Source organism: Pocillopora damicornis, chromosome 11, assembly GCF_964200805.1.
Source record: "Pocillopora damicornis chromosome 11, jaPocDami1.2, whole genome shotgun sequence".
Classification (NCBI taxonomy): Eukaryota; Metazoa; Cnidaria; class Anthozoa; order Scleractinia; family Pocilloporidae; genus Pocillopora; species Pocillopora damicornis.
In genome coordinates, this window is record NC_142680.1 from 11,650,307 (window position 1) to 11,666,440 (window position 16,134).

General features: G+C 36.9%; 3 protein-coding genes and 1 long non-coding RNA gene across 8 annotated transcripts; 2 read left to right on the forward strand and 2 right to left on the reverse strand.

Annotated features, from left to right (window-relative positions):
* Positions 1–472: 472 nt before the first annotated feature.
* LOC113664470 (endoplasmic reticulum metallopeptidase 1-like) lies at positions 473–4,962 on the reverse strand. Its single transcript, XM_089187817.1, has 6 exons — positions 4,842–4,962; positions 4,000–4,076; positions 2,980–3,172; positions 2,222–2,337; positions 1,963–2,132; positions 473–995 (listed from the first exon to the last, which is right to left on the reverse strand). Exons 3-6 carry the CDS (start codon positions 3,060–3,062, stop codon positions 819–821), a joined length of 546 nt encoding a protein of 181 aa, XP_089043943.1. The 5' UTR covers positions 3,063–3,172; positions 4,000–4,076; positions 4,842–4,962; the 3' UTR covers positions 473–818.
* Positions 4,007–6,418, forward strand: LOC149037544 (uncharacterized). The gene is made up of 2 exons (XR_016181191.1): positions 4,007–4,160; positions 5,051–6,418. It is a non-coding gene; the product is annotated as an uncharacterized LOC149037544 (long non-coding RNA).
* Positions 6,156–10,497, reverse strand: LOC149037545 (uncharacterized). Of its 4 annotated transcripts, none has more exons than XM_089187786.1 (3): positions 9,222–10,497; positions 8,224–8,574; positions 6,156–6,329 (listed from the first exon to the last, which is right to left on the reverse strand). In XM_089187786.1, exons 1-3 carry the CDS (start codon positions 10,425–10,427, stop codon positions 6,282–6,284), a joined length of 1,605 nt encoding a protein of 534 aa, XP_089043912.1. In that variant the 5' UTR covers positions 10,428–10,497; the 3' UTR covers positions 6,156–6,281. The 4 variants fall into 4 exon arrangements, 2 of the variants coding, with proteins under 2 accessions (XP_089043912.1, XP_089043911.1); XR_016181178.1 differs by having other exon boundaries at positions 6,194–6,329; positions 8,109–8,574; positions 9,222–10,491; XR_016181179.1 differs by having other exon boundaries at positions 6,244–6,306; positions 8,109–8,574; positions 9,222–10,491.
* A 45-nt stretch (positions 10,498–10,542) lies between these two features.
* On the forward strand, positions 10,543–15,280 carry LOC149037546 (intraflagellar transport protein 25 homolog). 2 transcript variants are annotated; one of them, XM_089187833.1, is made up of 6 exons: positions 10,619–10,725; positions 12,008–12,114; positions 12,558–12,564; positions 13,489–13,550; positions 13,937–13,980; positions 14,246–14,858. In XM_089187833.1, the coding sequence occupies exons 1-6, from the start codon at positions 10,634–10,636 to the stop codon at positions 14,348–14,350; spliced, it is 417 nt and encodes a 138-aa protein (XP_089043959.1). In that variant the 5' UTR covers positions 10,619–10,633; the 3' UTR covers positions 14,351–14,858. The 2 variants fall into 2 exon arrangements, with proteins under 2 accessions (XP_089043958.1, XP_089043959.1); XM_089187832.1 differs by lacking the exons at positions 12,558–12,564; positions 13,489–13,550 and having other exon boundaries at positions 10,543–10,725; positions 14,246–15,280.
* The last annotated feature ends 854 nt before the right edge of the window (positions 15,281–16,134 follow it).

Consider the following 16,134-nt stretch of genomic DNA (forward strand, 5'->3'; position numbering starts at 1 on the left):
TTTACTGCATGAGGGAAATACCAAATTTTTCTAAAATGAGAACGATGAACCATTAGACCACGTATAATATATCATTTCAAAGGTGCTTTCAGGGGTATGCTATAACGACACTTACAGGCGAGGAGGATGCGACTAAAAATACTGAGAAGTGTTTGAAGTGAAAAATAATTAAAAAAGGTTGAAATTTTACGTTTGCCTTGTACATATAAGGTAAATACCACTAAACTATAGCTTAAATTGTAGTTCCTAGAGCATTGCTTGTTGTGAGATATCACCTTGACCAATACAGTAAAAAGACAAAAAGTTTCAAAAGTTGAAGGGTGGTATATCAAGTGTTATATTGGAGGGGGCTATGCTTTTATATCCTCAATATGCATCTTGTGCCATATGGCACTCTTGGGCATTAAAGGGAATCATTATACTGAGGGTCTGCTGACAGACCACAGGCTAACAAACAATCCTTTACTTTATGTTTCTTGATTCCTTACTTTTATTTGGAATTTCATTTCCAGATAAAATCATTATAAATTAATTAAGGTGATTTAAAAAATTTTTGGATCCATGTATGACCAGCCTGACTTCTTCTGATGATGTGCTATTTCACATTCATTTTTTCCCTTCAAATTTTCTTATAATCCTAATAAATAATATTGAGGTCATCCGCCCTAAAATGTAAAAATCTTCATGATAATTTTCAACCTGTGAACTGTTTCAAACTGGTGCAATTCTTCAAACTCCTGGCTTGAAATTTTGTTTTTCAGTATTTCATAGTAGTGTTTAGAAGGTCTTGGACTGATGCATTCTTGCAATACAGGGAATTATGTAGCGTAAGACCAGCTCTTGTATGTGTCCACCCAGTCATTAGCAAAAATCCAGTCTGGAATAGCTTGAATGACTTCTTTGAGGAAAGGTGAAGATGACTCTTTACCGTGAATATAATGAGCTGCCACAGCAAAGTCTAACAGATTGCTCTTGGCCAGGAGGTGTCTTTTTAGCTGAAATGATATTTAAATGAAAAGAATCTTAGGATATATTTGCCTGAGAGCAGGTGCTTGCTGTCAGCACTGCAGGACCCATGTTTCTCTGCCCAAGGGAATATTTGAGTCAGGTCGGGGAGGGGGTTCACCAGGGTTCAAGTCAAGTCACGCGAAAGACAACTAGCCCAAAGTCATGTTGCCCAAAACCAGAGTAAAGTTGCCTGAAACTTTTAGTCTTGTTGCCAGAAATCCTGAGTCATGTTAGCCGAAGAAACAAATACTGAAAAGAAACTAACAGGCTGTAAATGGGTAACGAATTTGAGAAATCTTTATCAATGAAGTGCTGTTTGTTCTTAATAATACGATGAAGATGATGATCAGAAAAGAAATATGTACTAGTGACAACAACAAAATGAAACATTGTTCATTTGATATGAACTTGTTTTGGACCCACAAATGTTTTGTGAATTTGAGAAATCTTTATCACTCATGCAGTGTTCATTTCCACCAACACCATGAAGACTTTGACTAGTACACAGAAAGCAATCATTTAGTCAGAACTGAAATATGTTTGAATAATGACCCTAAAAGCATTGTTCAGTTCTGTAACAACAATATGAAGCATTGTTCATTTCTATAACAACAAAACTGAATCTTGCACTGTTTAAAAGGTGTACATTTCTAAAAGACTGTGGTGCTGTGTTACTCAAGGCCTCATATTTTCCCGCAGGTGAAGAAACACTCATGCCATAGCACTTATAATAAGGACCTGCTCACTCTCTTGGTATGGCTTTCTATACAGTCGTTGCTCTGACAACAATAACTACCCCAACTACCACATAAGTGAGTCTTTAAATATATATATATATATATATTAACAAAATGTTCTGGAACATTTTAGAAGCTTACAAAATCAGATGACCGCAAGGCAGGAGTCTGATTTGTTAATCACAAGCATGATTAATACTGTAATCGTCGGACTCACCAGAAGCTCAAGCGATAGTTCCCAGGGCCCCAGATCAGTACCATGAGAATTGTAAATAAAGTACACAACTCTGTCTCCACCATCTTGAATTGGTAAAAGGGGACCAAGGGAAGAGGCCAGCAAATCTATGTCACTAGCAGGTGATACGTATACAGCCATGTGATCAGGACCTAAGGCAGTGAGAAGTCAGACACTAGTGAGATATGAATGCATGACATGATAATGTAAGGAGAAAGGGGTTGAAAGAGAGAAACCTGACCTGATATTGAGAATTTAAATGAGTAAACTTGATCCTGTTTCTTCCTATGTAGCAATTTTACTTCCATTGGAGATGTTTTGACTTGAGGTGGAGGACCAGGGAGATACCAAGATTTTCTGATTGCAAATATAACACTTCACAGTTAAACAGAATTATAAATTGAACTAGACAGTAGTTTTAATATTCAGAATGGTAATTAAATAAATTCAGAGTTAAGTTCATGCAGGATTCTTTCTCTATATATAGGATCTATGGAACAAGTATAACAAATCACCTAGTAAATGTCACAAACTAAATGCTATAGGTATTTTGGAGTAACAGTGAGAGAAAAAAAGTGCGACAGCTCATGGTACCTATTGTTTACTTTAGCTTTGTTATCAAGTAGCCGTGAAAGTGCTCCTTAAAGATTCAAGGATAGGTGAGCAAAATAAATAAATCACATATGGTATGAAAGGAAGATCAACACTTAGATAACACATGGTCCCCATTTTTTAGCCAGTTGATTAATTAAAATCTGGGCACATAGAGCTACTGTTTCACCAGAATATTTCTGTGCCATTTTCTGTTGACCCCTCCCTTCCCAGAGTTAAAGCAAGGCTGTGTATTTTCTGCCCAACTTGCCTAACATATTAAGTTAGCAAAGCCTGACAGCTTGTATTCTATTCCATACTTTTCTTTGATGAAATTCCAATGAATTGGCCATGCACTGAATGACCAGAGACCAACAGATAAACATTGAATGAGCAAGTACCACATACCGCACGAGATGCCTCAATGGCAGGTAATAAGGAAAACCTTCATAAACTCCATCCTGAGGTGCAGGCAAAGCCTTTTTAAACATGGGTATATCACTGAATGGCTGTATGCCAAGATAATCTAGTGGAGTGATCCAGGCACCTGCATCTTGTTGAACCACTTCACCAGCATTATTGTAAATGTTGTTGATGTGTGCTGCATGTAGAAAAAATGTTGATGAGAGGTATAACTGAAAAACATCTTTTGGATGGCGTCATCAATGGTGTGAACATACCCACTATTTAATGGTCTAATAAATGGTCGTGAAAATGTGCACTCCAGTGTGAATTTAGAACCCTCCAAAAAGTAATAATCTATGCTGAAAGCTTGAATAATTAAAATGCAAGCATGCACAGTGTAAGGGCTTTGCAACTTGCATTTTCAGCAAATCCTGGTTGGGGAAGTTGAGACATGTTTCAAAAGAAAAGGCTTCAACTTTGTTTGAAGTTGTTTCAGGTCATTGTAAGAATAAAGGAAAATTAATGATCATTGCTTAGGGAAGTTCTTGATTATCAAACAAATTCTACTTGTCAGTACTATGGGAAATGCAAAGAGATCTGGTGCAAAGGGTTAAACTTTTTATATGAGAACCTCTGATCTGAATACAATTTTTGTCTGTTCATTCTGCTCACTTCAATCTGGAGACTAGCATACGATTTGTTTGTTCACATTGTCTTGTTACCACCAAAATTGGCTAAAACAGTTACCAGTAAATTGGACAAAACACACAAATTAACTGAATAAGTTCAACTGGTAAAAGCAGTCAAATCAGCTGAGTAGGTTAAACTAAACAAATTGCACAGATATGCTAGATTTGTTTCAGTGTTTAAAATAGTCAAACATGCTGATTCGCTTCCACTAGAACAAACGCAAAAACCAGCTGAATTGGTTCAACTAGTTAAAATAGTTCAATTAGCTGAAAAAGTTGGTAAAATCCTGCAGGAAAATGATTGAATGAATTGATTGAATGAGTTTCTTCTTACCTGAAAGAACACCCTTTTAGGGCACTGATTGATGGCTGAGTAAGGAAATGACAGTCCTGAGAGCGATATAACCATTCCTACAGTGGTAACAAACAGAAGAAATATGGCTGGAAGCTTGAGGTTTCCCAGAACATACACAGTGCTAACCTAGAAAAAAAAAGGTAAATTTAAATAGAAGCATATTAGAACTTTGTGGGAGATGTGTTGGCCAAATGGTTAGCTTGCTGAACTCTAAGTTGAGAGGAGGTCTGGCTTTGAGACCTGGCCAGGTCATTGGGTTGTGTTATTGAGCGCGAAACATACCACTTTCTCAGTGCCCCTCTTTCTCTCTCACTCTCTCCATCCAGGGCTCAGTTGTTCAAAGCTGGGTTAAGATAACCCAGGGTTAGTGTGAAATCTGATTTCAGATCATTCAGGAGAATTCTTTTGTCTACAATTTGATGATTGAATGCTCTAAATAGTATAGAGAAAATTATCCCTAAAAAAAGGCTTTTAAACAAGGGAATAAAGAAACCAAGAATAAAATGTAAACCTGCAATGTCTGTTAGGGCTAATCACCTTTCAAACAATTGAGTCCAGAAGTAAAGGTAGGTGCCAACCAAGTTGGTCAGGGAAGCCTGATGAAATGCTGGGTGGGGGGTATCCTTGTGATGGACTGGCATCCCATTTAGGGGGAATACCAGTAATGACACTTCTAGTTCCTACCTGCTACAGAAACTGCAATAAGCTCTAACTGGACGGGTTGCTTGGCTCAAGTACAAACTTTCCCTTAATTAACTTCTTTTCAGAACTTTAACAGTATTTAATCAGCAAATTGATTGGATTTCACTGAGCACATTCACCATATAAGAAGTCAACAGCACAACTCCAAAGGCACACAGGACACTTATAAAGACATCTGGGGGTGTTTGTGTTCCAGCTCAACCCATAATAGGCATAAAGATGTCAAACATAGCAAATGTCAAATACATACAAAACTGAACAGGTACTAGTGTAGCTAAGAGATACATAAACAAAAACGCTCCAACATTTTCATGACTTGTCTTTGCAGTTAATACATTGTCCCATATAACAACTCGTATAATCAGTGGAAAGATGATGAAGAGCAATGGTAAATGTGCTGAAGCCAGGCGATAATATGACATTATCAACATGACTATTGTCCAGACAAGGAAAGCAGCATAACATGTTTCTACTTCTTTCTTCACAAGTTGGTTGGATATCCTTTCCTTGAGAGGAATGTTGTCTTCTTTCTTCTCTGACACAGCTTTTTCCTGAGGAAAAAAACATTGAAAACACTATCTTTTGGTAAATGTAATTTCCATCTTCATTGTTGGATCTATGACTAGTCCTCAATAAACTTATTAGATTTTTGAAGCTGATGCTGAGATGCAGTATGGCAAAGTATCCCACTACAAGAAAAAAGATGCGGTCCAAACTTAAACTGGTAGGAAATGCATATACATGGCCCATTGTTGTTGTGTTTTGCCTCCTTTGACTTTTAACCTGTTCCGCTTCATTGGAAGTATAACAAGTGTGCATAGCCACTGTTCTCCCTTATTTTAAGTACAACAGGTATATTAAAAAAATTCCCAGGAAGTCGAAAAACACCATGGAACCATGATGATACTCTCCAGGGTCAGCCAGAAATGGTGAATTAACTATGCTCTTGACCAAAGCCAGTATGTTATCACCAGCATGCTGGATAGAGCCTGGAGTAAAAGCAGCTGGTGTATCGTAATTTGTGTGATAAACATAACCATTGGCAACATAGGCAAGGTCCATTCCTACATATCAGAAAATTATTAGTATACTAACCAGATTGGTTCAATGCAAAAGACATTTTCACTAAGATTACAATCAATCAGTCAATACGGTAATCAGTGAATAATGAATTGATCAAATACTAACCTGTCATTCAGTCAGTTAAGGAGCATTTCATTCATTCATTCAGTAAGTCAGTCAATCATACAATCAGTCAGTCAGTCAGTCATTCAATCAGTCAGTCAATCTGTCAGTAAGTTGTTCAGTAAGCCAGCCATCAAGTTGTTTATTCACTCATTCATTCAAACAATCAGTCAATAAGTCATTTATTCACTTAGTCAGTCATTCAGTCATTCAATCAGTCTCTAGGTGTCAGTCTATAATTCAGATACCTGGTACTTAGCCAAAGTCCCTGTAAATCCTGAAATCAGTGTCACTAGGTATGATTCCACTCTGAAAGACATCTTGGTCCAGAGCTTGTGCACAGGGGTGTGGGGCTACCTCTGAATAAGTCTTGATCAGCCAAGGATGTTCAGGACCTGCCTGAAATAACACTTCCCTTCCACCTGGATTGAAAAGATAAATCAACTAAAATCAACCAAAATAATAACATGATTACAGGAGTATAAGTAAATAAACAAAAATTGTCTGGAAAGTCTAATGAAATGCTGGGGCTAACCTGTATTATGGACCATTGTGAAATAATTTAAGTGAATTTTGTGGAGTCTCTGGGCACAGTGGCACACCATGCCTTGCTTTACCCTTTCCTAGCTTCCCCTTTTTTTCTTGCTTTTGCCTCATGCCCTTGCATGGCTTATGCACTGCTCACACTTGTTTTCATTTTTATATCCACAGATTACTCAAATATCTCTTCCAAACATTCCTGAATTGTAGAAATCTGTCATAAATTTTAAGTGTTCATTTGAACACAGTTCATCTAGATTGTTCGATACATATTATTACAACTGTAACATATCCTGCTAAAATGGCAATTTTAAATATTTTATGTCCCTGTCAAAGGACAGTCAGTGGAAAAAGTTTCAAGCCTAACTCTTGTACTTGCCTCTAAACCAAGGCAAATAGTTGCATCATTTTTACATTCTTCCAAATTTTGCCACTTTATTGTACTGTTGATATGGCTTCACACGTAAGCCCATGAGAATCCATGATGCATGCAAACATTTTATAATTCTGTAACATATAAGGCCACACTACACTGCCACTCTCTTAGTGACCATTTTCCCATTATTACCAAAGCCACTGAATACATAACTTTCATTTTTCCTTTTCACATTTTGATTTTCTTCCCCTTCTAGGAAAGTTTGAACATTACTGTCTGTAAGCGATAGGGATTTTTCGGTTTTTTTGCAGCCATAATCTGAGGAAATTCTGACAAACAACAGTGAGGAATTTGCCATTCATTCATCAACATGACTGAGTGGTGCAAAAGTCAAGTGACGTGTAAGCAGCTGATTAGCGATATCAAACACTCGTGAAAAAAAAGGTATTTTTTTTTACCTGTGTTGTTATGGCTTTTCTTAGGGCTGGAAATCCCTATATAACACCGCAGTTTATGTAATAAAATTTACTAGCATGCAGTTGAAACATTGCCATTCATATTCGAAGTGAGTACATTATGAGATAAACAACAATACTCAATAAGAGCAGCATATTTTAATACGAAAAAAAAATGGCACAATGTTGCAACTGGAACTATTGGATGCATGAGATCTTTTGGGGTGTCTACTTTAACTGTGCCTAACAATGTTGATCTTACTATAAATTTAGTAAATGGCACTTCTTGTTATGTAACTAGTTAATACAACTGTAACCTCGCCTTTTTTTTCCTCCTTCACTTCAAAATGTTTCAACTGGGTAATTGATTGGCCAAGCAGAGGAAAATTAAAAAAAGCTTAATTCTTATTTTGAGTTCCTTACCCTGTACATTCTAACTAGTATTAATATTCTCCACACTGTTGCCCTTACATTTGGTACTGACAAGGAGAATTTGTTTGACAATCAGGAACTACTTAAATTGGTGATTATTTCCTACATTCTGATAACCTTTACATTTGAATCAAGGTTGATACTGTAATTGGAGAAATTAGAAGTAAATCACTCTTAGGGGTTAAAGGTTAAAGTTCATCTTTGAACACTTCCTGAAGGAAGTTTAATCTCTTTATACCAGTTGAAAAATCTTGCAAAAATATGAGAGTTGCTACAAACAAATGTTAAACTTTTGCTACATGAGAGAGCTCATACAATGTACTGTAAAACAAAACCTTGCGGATGAATATAATCAATACTTTACATGATGACATACATGTATCAAAACATAGCATCACCAGCAATACTTCAATTGTTCCATTCTTCAGTCAGGCTTGTTTCACATGAACTAATCGTTTAAGTTAAGTCAAAGTTTACAACATTGATTTCACCATTCCTGCAAAACTCAAATACCTCAATCAGTGGAATATCTTTCTCACAACAACGATATTGGTCGACAACTACCAACAGATTGTACCACTGGCTTGAAAAACATCCTTTGTTGTAACTGTCAGATGCTTGCTCTTCAGCAAATTCCTCTGATGACAAAGTTTCTATAGATTCAAGGACTTTCTCTTGTACTTGCCAGTCAAGGGTCACTCCAAGAGCTGGTGAGATCAGTAACCAGGCAACAGGAGAGTGCTCCTTTAACACATTGTCATTGTCAACACTGTGAGATGACATTCTCAGTTTTTGTTGAAAATGAACTATGAATTCCTTAAGGTCCAAACTCACTGCACTTGATGAAAGGGGGTACTTCTTGTCCTACATAGATAAACAAATTCTCAGCACTGATTTAAAGTACTTTATGAAATTACAGCATTTCTAGCTTTAATATTATGGAAATTTTGATAAATATATGTTAACAACTTAGCTGCAGTTACTGAGATATATCATCCAATTCCATGGGCCCACTGGGAACCATTGCAAGACAAGCTGACAAAAGATGTCTGGCTTTAGCTATGCTACTGTGAAACGTCCACAGCCACACACAAAGACGAAATACATGCACTTCCCCACAACCTTCACGACAAGTTCCAGACAATTTTATATCTGGACTGGTTGGAAAGCCTGATTGAGAACTCACTATGAACAAAAGGTTACTAATAGATTGCAAGACAAATCATCCTAGAACTGGACGAAACACAAAGTTACTAAAGCTTAGACTACATGATAAATCTGCCAAATTTTTATGAGTCAATTTTCAAACATAGACACATTTTTGTAGAAGGCAGAATCATTCAACAAAACAGGCAGGAGTCTCCACACAACACTGACTGAACACTGACAAGAGACACTGACCATCATTTTAACTAGAAACCTGTTCTATATTTAACCTGAGTCTAGTACAACCAATTCATTTATGTTAGTTCATCAAAGCCACCAACCTTCTAGTTACTAGAATGAATTACCTTTAACTGATATTCAGATTCATCATGACAGCATCCCTTCAATCCATACACAGCTCCTGAGATATAATCATACATTCCTACCACCTCACTAGCAACCACTGACACTATTGTATCCTGGATGCCATACAGAATGGAAATCTTCCCACATAGATCAATATCACTGTGTACAGCATTTTTTGAATGTTCCTCATCGTTGCAGAGAACGGACATCACTGTCTCCAAGTTCAGATTTAGGGTAAAAGTATTTGAAACTGGCCTTTGGCTGTAAATGCCATCCTTAACCAGAGTCAAAGGCTTTATTTGCAGCTTTGTCTCAAGCAATCTCTCTAAAAATTTCTTTTTGCCAACAAAATCACCCTCCTCAATGCTATATGCATGAGGAATGAGAGGTGCAGTCGAATCCTTGAGGTTTGAAATATTGTCACTGTTTAGCCACCAATCGCCATTACAGACTAAATCGCTTTGCAAACTTTCTCTGCCATATATACCATTAACATCCACCTTGGTTTCCAACTCACTTACTACATTGCAAGTTGGACTTAACTTTGATTCTCTGTCAAAATAATCTGAGACAATACAATGTTCAGACTCTGAAGATTTCATGTCACTATCCCAGTGGGATGCTCTTATCGATTTACTTAATTTGCTATTAACAAAAGTCTCATTGGAAACATTTGCTTCTTCACAGCTAAATTGCTGGAGGATACCTCTGTTTTGTGGTTCTGCTTCCACACAACAAACATTGTTTCGAGAAGAATCAGTACTTCTTGTAGAAGAGGTCTTGTTTAAAGATTGTGTTTTAACTAGTCTTGAAAGTTCAATATTTTCCGCACTCTGTCGCTCGTTTGCTTCTCGTGCTTTATGTTTTGAAGTTGCGCGATGTAATTCAAATTCCGGAAGAACTGAAGAACATGATTGTTCAGGTGCTCTTCGCGATTCCATTCGTGAGTCTTCTCTTGATTCCAAATGATGAACGGGTGGATAACATTCTCTTCTCGCACAATTCCACATGAAATTCCACATCACGGTCCCAAGATGATGACATTGTGGAATAGAAGAAGGCCCGATTTGGGGAATATGGAAGGGCCTCAGTAGCTTCTTGGTTGCATCCCTGTCGACTGAGCTGACCTCCTCGTTATAACCTTGACTATTACGCTTTACATCCAGGAATGCAACAGAAAATTGTTTCGTATTTAGTGGAAACATTTCTTATCAATGCCAGCAGCAATTTCTGCATGAAAAGTCCGCCATCTTGAACATGAGTATGCTACTTGTCAGCAATTAAAACCAAGCTGCGCATATTCAGCATGGAGCTCGGCCCAATATTCTCCGGGGCAATCGATTTTGAAATGTTTTGAACCCCTCACTTGCGAGATAGAGGGTTTTCCTCCTCACAAAATAGCACTAAAAATATGTTTGACGTGGCTTTAAGTAGTGCTGGAGCAACTATTGCCCTTGCTACATCCTTTGATGAAAATCATCCACCAGAAAATATCATTGATGGGTAAGTATTTTACGTTCGGTGAAGATCTTGCCAAACATTTCAAATTTCGAACAAGCAAAGTTAATTGAGGTTTTGATAAGGACAATTAAGATATTTCAAGACCACTTCCAATTTATCTGAAACTCAGTAATGCTATGCTTTTTGGAATTGCTAAACTGGTAGACCATGACCTAATCATTCTACATGTACTATCGTGAACATTTTTTGCGATAGCAGTTGTCATGGTAACCCGTGGCCCTCTTGAATGTGCATGATCTGTTTATTCTGAAAAAGCAAGATTTAAGAAAAGAAAGGTATGAAGAGTAACGCAATATTTGCAGATGCTTGCTTTTATCTGTACTTGGTAATGTCACACAAAAGTTGAAAACTATGTTAGCACTCTGCAAACTCAAACTCCAAAGGGAAACAGAAAATGGTTTAAGTTAGGTGATATTTAATGACAGGGTAAAAATTTCCACACAGCCCCATACTACATTATGCATTCAGTTCTTGGATAGAGAAAACAATAATAATAATAACTTAATAATAATAACTTTTTTATTTAAGTGTCAGTGTATTTTAGCACTGCTGTGCTAATTGGGGACACTGTAAATAAGGAAACAAATATCGTAAATAAACAGAAACTCGTTAAAAACCCCAACTGGTAGGAGGCAAACCAGTTGGCTAGTTACAAAGCGTGCAGGAGTTGAATTCGGGGCCACCGAAGACAAATCCATCCAGTGGCAGGGAGGAGAACTTGAACCCGGGACCTCCGGCTTACAAGTGCAGCGCCCTAACCACTAGGCCACGCTCGCCTACTATAACAATGACTAAAACTATACACTGCCATTGGGAAAACAGATTTGTTTTACAACAGTATGGGGCTGTGTGGAAATTTTACCAATGACAGAAAAAGTTGGGGTCAAATCCAGGGAAAATTGGATCTTTGAGTTAGTTTGGGCTTCAAATTAGCAGGGTTTTACTTTATTATAGTACATTTCAGTAATAAGTAAATGGAAAACTCTAAGGCAAAGGTTGATGAATGATACCTTTAAGATCATGAGCCGTCAATTGTTTATGGCTAAAAAGCTTGTTTAGAATCAACTCAAGTTCCCATCTAGAAGTCTTACAGCCAAAGTGAGAGGTCATGTGAAGCAGCTTAAATTATATATAGTCACGCTCTTGCATTTTCAAACAAGGGTCTTTGTAATCTGCGAGTCTCAAATTTTACCATCTGTGACTCCTATGGCTGCATCCTGATCAGCCAAAACAGAACTAATTGTCTTTTTATTTTGCTCCATAGAAGCCTTGATACTTTCTGGCCAACAACTGGAATGTTTCCTCAAGAATTCATCATCACCTTTAGTGCATTAATGAGCATTGGAAATATAAAATTCCTATCTTCAAATGGTGAGGATGATGGTGGAAAATCTTGAAATTGTGTTTAGTGTAATGTAACATGGGCATTATCAATTTAATGGTTTTTGAGTTTTTTTTTTTTTCATAACAAAATATATCTATGTTAGCGAGTGGAATGGTATGTTTCTTGCACCAATCAGATCCCTGCATTAGGGTATGTAATGTATCTCACATCAATCAGATTGCTGCATTGGGGTATATATCTTACACCAATCATATCACAACATTTTGATATCTTGTACCAATCATAGCTTTTCTTGCAAATGATGTCATGGAATTAGGGGGCTGTGCACAAATAATGACATTAATCAAATATTTTGGGCTCATTTGATAAGGGCAATGGTTTGTGGCCTTCGTAAGATCCTCATCAAAAGGTCAAGACGTCTTGTGATATGAAAGATTTCCATTTAACTTTTTGCATCATTTTTTTAAAGTTAAAAGGTGTCTTTTCCGCTCCTTTACTTACAATGCACATGCCAAACACGTACCATGAAAACAACATCCAAAATCTAATCAGAACATGCCCAATCATTGTTCTACATGAACAGTAGGCAATGTTTCACATGCTTGAATTGTACCACCCATCAAATTCCATTTTGCCACATTAGACTTTGCTCAATCTTGTGTCATTTCCATGTAAATAACCTGCATTTCATTATTTATAGTAACAGCATTGTCCAACAGAGTTTCAGTTTGCTTTTTGCAGTAAAATTACATAGAATGATATTTTTACAGCAACTAACTTTAGACAAATAATTTTGATATTCTTTCTGGTAGTGGAACAGTAGAAAGCATAGTCCCTTTCGCAACCATTATTTGGTCTCTTGCCATGCAACGCGCTCTCTCTTCAATGAAGAATAGCTCGTATTGTGTGACGAAATCAAACAATGGGTGTTAAGGAGACAACAGTATAAGCATGGCACCACTGCATTCTATTTTTGCTTAGAAGTATTATACCATAGAAACAACAGACCAAAAACTACCTGTGTGAGTTCAGGTAAATTAGATTATTTTTTCTTTCTCTTATGATGAAGTAATGCAATATTTTTTTGTTCTTTTGAAAGTTATGTTCTTTTCCTGTCACAAAAATGAAAACATTAGGTATGCAAAGTGTCTCATCTCAACCCACCCTGCCAAAAAAATAACTCTTGCATGCTATGCATGCCTGTGTTTTATCACAGGGGCTACATCGTTGTTTTTGTGCCACATTGTGAAAAATTAGACGTAATTTTTTTTTTTTAATGTGATATAAAAAATTGAGAAAAGACTTCGTGAGGAGTCAGGTACATGTGGGTTACCAGCTCATTAGAGACCAGGAGCTTCAAGGTTTTGTAGCATATATGAATTTTTATTTGCAATTAAAAGCCTCTGCATTGAGAAAAGCACAAAAACAGAACCAGTAGACTTTGAACCTCTTGTGGACAAAGGTAAAAAGAAGCCATAGATATGTTATAGAAAATGTTGTTGTTCATCCTGGTTAATTAGAGGTAAATGGTTTTTTTTAAAAGCATTTGTCTCACAATGTAAAGTAAGGCTACCATTTATGATACAATTGATAGCCTGACTTTACTTTGAAAATTTAATTAGGAAAAAATGATGAACATGATAACAAAATAATTAAAACAAGTTTAAGCAAGGACATTCAGTCAAATAATCCTCTGATTTTGATCACTGACAGCACAGTACAATGCACATTGACATGGCCCAGGCCTGACTGATTGCAGAGTGTGGTTGACTGTAGAATTTAAGACTGACAAATTCAATGAAACATACATGCAATTTATTAATAATGTGTAATTGTTATCTGTGACAGAGTATGAACATTTAGAGGGTCAGATGCAGAGAGATGAGATCAAGGTAAGTATTTAGAATTCAGCAAATTGAATCCTGCTTCAATGGTATTTCAGGTCTAAAATATATGTATCTGGCATTCTGAACCATGTGTGTGTTCTGATGGAAAGACATGCACTTTCAGTTGAATGCCATGGGTTCCTCGGGGGGGGGGGGGGAGAGTTGTTGAAACTTAGAATTGATCAGTGTATAAAAATACAAATATTCACTCGTAATTGTGAATGTAGGGCTCTTACATTTTGATATTATTTGTATGTTTTTTCCTTTGTAGATTCCTGTTACATCAGCGTGTCATCTGAGATTTCTTATCAAAAGTGGATTTGACCATTTTGTTTCCATTCATAATGTCAGTGTTGATGGCACAGCTGTGCACTGAACTTCAGTCTCCACATTCAGACAAGTTGTGAATATAAGTAAATACATGTACATGAGTGAAGCAAATAATTATAGTTATCTCTTAGCAGAAGGGTGTTGACTTCTGGTTACAGTTCTATATGGGTGTAATGTAAAACCTTTTTGTCACTGTCCTCTGGGAAAACTTGGTTTAACACTAAGTACTAAGTGTAGGTCCCCTCTCAAACATCCCCTCCCCCCCACTTGACAAATATAAAAGTTTATTCAATTTTCTATTATTATCATTGTGAACTTTTAGTATGTTACATTTTCCCCATGTGTAGAGACATGATTATTAGTTATTAGACAGTATTACAGCAATTCAGGTATTTAGAGGGTAAAAAAACCAAACAGACCAAGAAAAAAGGCGAAAAGAGAAAGCAAAATAATAAAGCCTTTTCTTGGACAACATAGTTGTAATAATTGTGTCCACTTTAGGGAAAAGGGAATACCTTTGTATATTTATTTATTAACAAAGAGAAGGTTGAAGCTAAGAGAACTGTCACTATGGGAAATAGACTGTTAACAGTCCCACAGCAATGGGCCAAACTCTGAAAGTCAGTTATTTTCTGGTTATCAAAGGAGTTGCTTAAAAGTTCCGCACTCTACCAGGAATGTAACAGCAAGTCTATTCGTCGTTCTAAAAGCACCGCGCGAAGTGCATTCCTCGTTCTAAAAGCTCCGCGCGAAGGGCACAATCAACAAGAGTATTCCTCGTTCTACAAAAAAACACTTCACGAAGTGCTCAAAGAACAAAAATTTCCTCGTTCTAAAAGCATCGCGCTGGAGTGCCGGGAGGAATAAATTAATTTAATTCCAACCCTTTTTGGCGGCATTCGTGAAGAATTTCATTTTAAAAAGAAAATTTGTCAACTACAATTTGTTATAGATTAAAACTTCTATGCACATTTAAGAGTAATGATGGATTTATTGGGATGAAAACGCAACTTTGTTTAAGGAAAAGGATGGACAGTTTTATTGTTATCAAATAACAACCAAAAGTAATGTGAACTCTGTTTCAATTGAGCGCAAGACTAAAGAGCGGACTAAAACGACGCACGTGTCGGAACATCGAATACACGCAACGTGAGCGGAGAAAAAGAAGAAAAAAGGAGTTTCAAAATTGTTGTCCAAGAATACCTTAGTCTTCCACCCTGAGGGTGCCTTGTGTACATAAAGATTGAACTTCAGTGCCTTCAGTAGCTTTTTGGCTACAAAGATTAACACGAACAACGGCCATACCAAACAATCTTTTTAAGCGGCTGTGAGTATATGAAAGTCATATATTTGAACTGCGGATAAAGACGTGGATACGAAAGCGATCTTCGCAGTAATGAACACTACTTAAGCAGTAGTGAAAAGAAGGCCTGAAAAAAATTCAGGCCTGTACGGGATTTGAACCCATGACCTTTGCGATACCGGTGCAGTGCCGGCGCAGTTCAAATATATGACTTTCGTATACTCACAGCCGTTTATTCACTACTTGACGGATTTATTTGGACTCAACACAGTGACCGGCTCCCAGTTCGCTTGTTAGCTCAGTTGGTAGAGCACTGCAGCGGTATCGCAAGTATCATCACGCTTTTTTTACATTTGAAAGCATAAGTGTATTCTAATCATTACAATATAATGAAATCCCCATTTTAAGACACATGTAATAATCATATGTGCGAGAAAGACGGAAAATAGATATAACGTTATACTCCAGGAAAGTGTTCTTGTGTAGAATGAAGTTTCAAACTAATTTAAATTAAGTTAACTTAATGA